At 37.1% G+C, this 6,000-nt stretch overlaps 1 protein-coding gene across 1 annotated transcript in view; it reads right to left on the bottom strand.

The window, feature by feature from the left end:
- Positions 1-467: 467 nt before the first annotated feature.
- The window catches only part of LOC110203595 (uncharacterized), a 28,642-nt gene continuing 23,109 nt past the window's right edge, over positions 468-6,000 (bottom strand). The window contains exon 5 of the mRNA XM_078154511.1: positions 468-5,691. Coding sequence (XP_078010637.1) covers positions 4,280-5,691 — 1,412 coding nt within the window. The 3' untranslated portion in view covers positions 468-4,279. The remainder of the gene's footprint in view (positions 5,692-6,000) is intronic.

Genomic DNA, 6,000 nt, shown 5'->3' with positions numbered 1-6,000 from the left:
CTTTTGCCACTAACCTCATTGAGATATATGCTCAACAGCAGACTCTCTGGTATACGGGCATTTTAGTCACTTTCTTTGCATAATTCCAAACTGCCTTCCAGACTGGTTGTGCCAATTTATAGGTCTAAATACATCAACTGCTTTCATTTTTTGCCATTTTTGCCAACAGGTGTGAGGTAAAACCTCAGGGTATAGGCAGCTAGGTGGCACAATTACAGTGGATAGAGTGCTGGGCCTGGAGTCAGGAAGACTCATCTTCCTGAGCTCAGTTCTGGCCTCCAACACTTATTAGCTGTGTGACCCTGGGCAAGTCACTTCACCCTGTTTGCCTGTTTCCTCATCTATAAAATGAGTTGGAGAAGAAATCACTCCAGTATCTTTGCCAAGTAAACCCCAAATAAGGTCAGCGGTCACAGAGTAATACACAACTGAAACAACTCAATAACAACAGCAACACAACCTCAGGCTGGTTTTAATTTATATTTCCTTTATTATTGGTGATTTGGAGCATTCTTTCCTATGGCAGACAGCATTTTCTTTTTTTTTGGATAGGCAATGGGGTTAGGTGACTTGCCCAGGGTCACACAGCTAGTAAGTGTCAAGTGTCTGAGGCTGGATCTGAACTCAGGTCCTCTCGACTTCAGGGCTGGTGCTCTATCCACTGCATAACCTACCTGCCCCAGCATTTTTTAAAAGACCTGTTTCTTGGGAATTGGCTTTTGACTTATATGTTGGTTAGCTGTTGATGTTTGAATATCAAACTTACAAAGAGACAACTGATACGAAGATTTCCCCTCCCCTATTTTCCTCTCTTAACCTAAAGACAATTTTATTTATGCAAAAGTTTTTCAAATTCATGTAAACAAAATGAGCTAACATAAATAACCATCTATTCCTTGTTTAGTTAAGAATCCAGCTCTGGGTCATTGCTATGACAGGCATATGAACTGCTGTTCCTTCTATATTAAATATTTAGTTCATGGAGACATTTTGATGAAATACAGTGTAAGATGATGGTTTAGTTTCTGCCAGAATCCTCTTCAACTTCCCCAGAAGTTCTTACCAAATAGGAGTCTTTTCTAGCTAATGTGTTTGGGAGATCATTAAACATATTGCTGAGTTCCATTATTTATTTTTTTTCCTTGTCCAGTCTTTTCCATTGATTTCCTTTCCTTTTATTGTTTCTAAACTAATACAAAATGGCTTTTTATGATTACTGCTTTATGACAGTTTTGAGGTAGGGAAGTGTATTCCTGCTTCATTTCTACCCTTTTTTTCAAGATTTCCCTTGAATGCTCTAGCAACTTATTTTTATTTTTGCCCCAATGTTTTCTTTTTACATCACCCACATTTCTACCTGTATCCCTCCCCTTCCCCCATTATCCTTTCTAATAAAGTTTTTTTTTTTTTAGAATCAGGCTTATATTCTTGGTTTCCACAATGAGTTTGGTGTGTTTCTATACAAAATTGTGTCCCTATAGTTCAACCCTGTTTCCAATTCAGACAAAAATTGGGCCATAACAAGTCCCACCCTCCCCCCATCCTATCCCTCTTTTTATATTCTTATTTCTCCCTTATATTTTTTTCTGTCATCTCTTAAAACCCACAAAACAAACAATAAACAACAAAACCCAATCCCAATACCACTTGCCCCCCCCCCTTTTTTCTTTTTCTTATCTGTGACCCCAGAAGGCTTTAGGATTCTGAAAGGTCATCCTGTCTTCTCTCAATTTGAACATAAGCATTTCATCTCCATTTAGTTACTTCAACTTTCAAGTGTATTTACCTTTCTAGACTTGTCTTGACTCCAGATACCTTCTATTCTACTAACAACTGATGTCTTCCCTTGTAGAATAAAGCTGTTTTTCAGTGTAAGTTACCTGCAATTGTAAATTTTTTATCTTTTGGAATATCATAGTTCAATATTTAATGGTATTATAGTTTCATGTGATATTTGCCTCTGATACACAGACCTGGGCAGTTTTCTTTCGTGATTTCTTGGAATATAGTTCACAGGATCTTTGTTTGGACAGTCTTCAGGAAACTAAATGATTCTTAAATTCTCTCATCTTGACCTATTTTCCAGGTCAGTTATTTCTGATTGTAGATACTTTCCATATTTTCCTTTTCTCTGTCTTTTTAATATATCTTGCTGTCTCATGTACTGATTGAGCTGTTTCTTCCATTCTGTTTTGCAGGGAATCTCCCACTTCAATTGTTTTTTTCACTTTCTGTTCTAAGCTAATCTCCTTTCACAGTGCTTGTCTGAGCTATTCTTGTCTTTGGTTGTGGCTTCCAGTGCTTTAAGGAGTGCATAGCAAGCCAGTTTTCCTGTTTAGTAATATATGGTGTCTATTTCTATCCACTGCTTCTGTTCTGATATGTAGGGCTGATATACTGCTGGCTTCAGGCCTCCAATTACTAGATGTCCCTAAAATGGCTTATTCTCCCTCTGATGTGTCCTTGCAGAATACCCACAGGCTTCCGGCACTGGTATAGGAGACCACGCTGGCTTCCCTGGTCAACTTCTCTATCCTCACTTCCAGTCTTCCAGCCACATTTTAGTACAGGCTTAGCCAACGACGATGACATTGCAGCTACTTCTCATTGATTTTCTCAATCATTCCATCTGGTGCCATTTTAAAATCATTGCTGCTGTGTATGTGGGAGCTGGGCTCTTCTATCTTTCACTTGGTCACCTTAAGTAAGTCTTCTGAAAATGCTAAAAATTACCTTATAGGATAGGGTTTGCATTGAAGTTACAAATTAAGAAAGGTTTATTAAATGGAAAGAGAAAACCAGCCAAAGATTATTTGACATGAGATCATAACAGTATTATATAGCTTCAAGAACTTCCAGGATGAGATAGATACTTCGAATCACAAAAATTCAAAGAGCAGTTTTAAGAGAACAGGCTTAATGTTGTCAAGTCATAAAAGTTTCAGTATTTTATAATGCTTTATTAGTTCACTATCATTTGCATGTAGAATATTTTGTTTTCAATCAACAGCAGATTTAAAATGCAAAGGCTTATTACATTTGAATTAAATTGTATGCAGTAATTATTTTCAGCAGCTGTAATTTGTGGCTAATATTTTGCCTTCAAAATTGGCACTGATCAATTTTCAACGAGCAGATTTGATGAATGACATGTCTCATCAAATCTGTAAATGAAACAAATCAAGGAGGGAAACATAAGACAGGATGGCAGAGTCAGGAACCAAAAAGGCCTTGTAAAGATAGATCATTGGGTCATATTTACTAAAATGGAATTAAACTGACATAAATATAAAGTCTTATGCTTGGATTAAAAAAAATCTATTTCCCGAAACAAAATGGAAAAGGCATGGTTGAATAGCAGTTTATGAAAAAAAAAAAAGGAATTTTAGGAACTTTGGAATTTGAATAGACTGTAAGTTCAAAATGAGTGAGCAGTGTGATTTAGAAATTGTAAAAGCTTATCTTGAATCACATTAAGAGTAATAGCTCAGAGAAATAAGAAATCAGTTCTATACTCAAGTCCCAGCTGAAACACATGTGGAATACTCAATTCACATCTCAGTGCCACAGCTTTGGGAGAACATTGTAAAGATGGAGAGCATCCAGAGGTGGTAAAATCATGAGGGTGATGAGACTTTAGCCAATGTTATATGCAGAAGGCTTAAAATAACTTAGGATATTTATCTTGGAGATGGTTTTGGACTGGCCTACTATACTATCTCTGTTAAAATATTTGAAAGATGTACTGTGCATGGTTGATTATTTGTTCTGGCTTGCAAGGACTGACTCAGAAGCAATGGGTTCATTTTGTAAAGATGAGAATTTAACCTTACTGCAGGAAAAGATGATCTTACAATGAGAGCTGTTCAAAAGTGGAATGGTAAACCACAATATATCATGAGTTCCCCTATAAGCTATCAAGGAGACTAGACAACCACTCATCAGGAACGTCATAGTGGTGAGTTCTTTTAGATACAGGTTGGATGAGATGGCTGCTGAGATCTCTTCCAACTCTAAAATTTTCTAATTCTGAATCCTGACTTACTTAACCTTCCTAAGCTTTAACTTAGTAAGTTCTTTTCTCCAGTATGAATTCTCTGACGTAAAATTAAGTTGAATTTTCTGATTAAAGACATTAACATGTTCATTACATTTCTAATACTTTCCTCCAGTAAGATTTCAATAATACTGAATAAGGATTATTCTCTGGCCAAAGGCCTTGCCATATTCATTGCACTGATAAGGTTTTTCTCTGGCATTAATTTTCTGATGTTCTGACTTAAGAACTTCCCATATTCATTAAATTCATAAGATTTTTCTCTCCAATATGAATTTTCTGATGTTGATTAAGTCCTGATTTCTGGCAGAAGGTCTTCCCACATTCACTGCATTCATAAGGTTTTTCTCTAGTATGAATTCTCTGATGTTGAGTAAGTAGTCTTTTGCAGCGGAAGGCTTTTGGACATTCACTGCATTCAAAAGGTCTTTCTCCAGTATGAATTCTCTGATGTTCAGTCAGGTATGTGCTGCGACTGAAGTCTCTTCCACATTCATTACATTCATATGGTTTCTCTCCAGTGTGAATTCTCTGATGTTGAGCAAGTTGTATTCTATGGCAGAAGGCCTTCCCACATTCATGACATTCAAAAGGTTTTTCTCCAGTATGAATTACCAGATGTCGAGTAAGTTGCTCTCCCCTGCGGAAGGCCTTCCCACATTCCTGACATTCATAAGGTTTCTCTCCGGTATGAATTCTCTGATGCAGAATAAGGTGTATTTTCTGGTTGAACTTTTTCCCACATTCATTACATTCAAAAGGTTTTTCTCCAGTATGAATTTTCTGATGTTGAGTAAGGTGAATTCTCTGGTTGAAGGCCTTCCCACATTCGTTGCATTCATGAGGTTTTTCTCCAGTATGAATTCGTCGATGCAAAGCAAGTCTTGAATTCCAAGCAAAGACCTTCCCACACTCAATACATTCATAAAAAGTCCCTTCAGAATGAACTCTCTGATTCTGTGTATATTCTGTTCCCTGGTGGAAGGCTTTCCCATATTCATTACATTCGTAAATTTTCTTTCCAGCACGAATTTTCTGACCTTCATCAAGTCCTGAAATACATTCATTATGTTTACGACTTTTCTCTCTTAGATGGATTGTCTGAGGAATAGAAAGGGATGAGCTCTGATTGAAAGCTCTTTCGCATTCTTTGTATTGGTAAGGTTTCTCATCAACATGTTTTCTATTGGCCTCATTAAGGCCAGAATTGTGATTGAAGAATTTCTCACATTTATTAGGCTTCCAAAATGTCTTCCTTGAGTAAATTTTATTACACTTATTTGGGTCTGAACACACTCTGAAGATCTTTCTTTGAGTATCACATTGATGAGAATGCTCTCCCAGAGAAACTCTTTGCTGTTGAAAAAGGACGGAAGATGGACTTAGGCTTCTGTCGTATCTGTAACATTCAGGACCTCTCACATTACTGGAAGTTTTGCTCCTAGAGATTTTTATCGTCTTAGCATATTTCTCCTTATTGTTTTCTTGCTTCCCTAAACTGGAAGAACATTGCCAAACTCCTCTGAACTGGGAGATACAAGAAAAATGCTTTGTGAGTCCTTCTGGGAATGATTCTCTTAAAGAAATATCCAGCTTTATGGTTGATCCCTTGGTTTCAGTCCCAGTCTCACAATCTGAAAGGAATAAAAAGTGTCATTATCCCTTGTTCATGCTGCTCTACATTTAATCTTATTTTATGTCTCTTCAATTAAGAAGAAAAAGCTTTCAAAGCGTACAGGGTAGAATAAATATTAGCACCTTATCTTAAAGTTCCACCTATGTGCCAAGCACTAAATTGGGTGCTGTGGGTACAGAGACAAAGAGGAAACAACAGCTCTTTAAGAAGCTTATGTTCTACTGGGGAAAACAACATGACCATGTAAATACAGAGAATATTTTCAAAATGCAAGGGAATCTGGTGGGGGGAGGAGGGGAAGGAAAGA

Source organism: Phascolarctos cinereus, unplaced genomic scaffold (assembly GCF_003287225.1).
Source record: "Phascolarctos cinereus isolate Bilbo 61053 unplaced genomic scaffold, phaCin_HiC Scaffold_4;HRSCAF=312, whole genome shotgun sequence".
In the NCBI taxonomy this organism is placed as follows: Eukaryota; Metazoa; Chordata; class Mammalia; order Diprotodontia; family Phascolarctidae; genus Phascolarctos; species Phascolarctos cinereus.
Note: the sequence above shows the minus strand (reverse complement) of the source record. Positions and strands in the feature narration are given on the sequence as shown.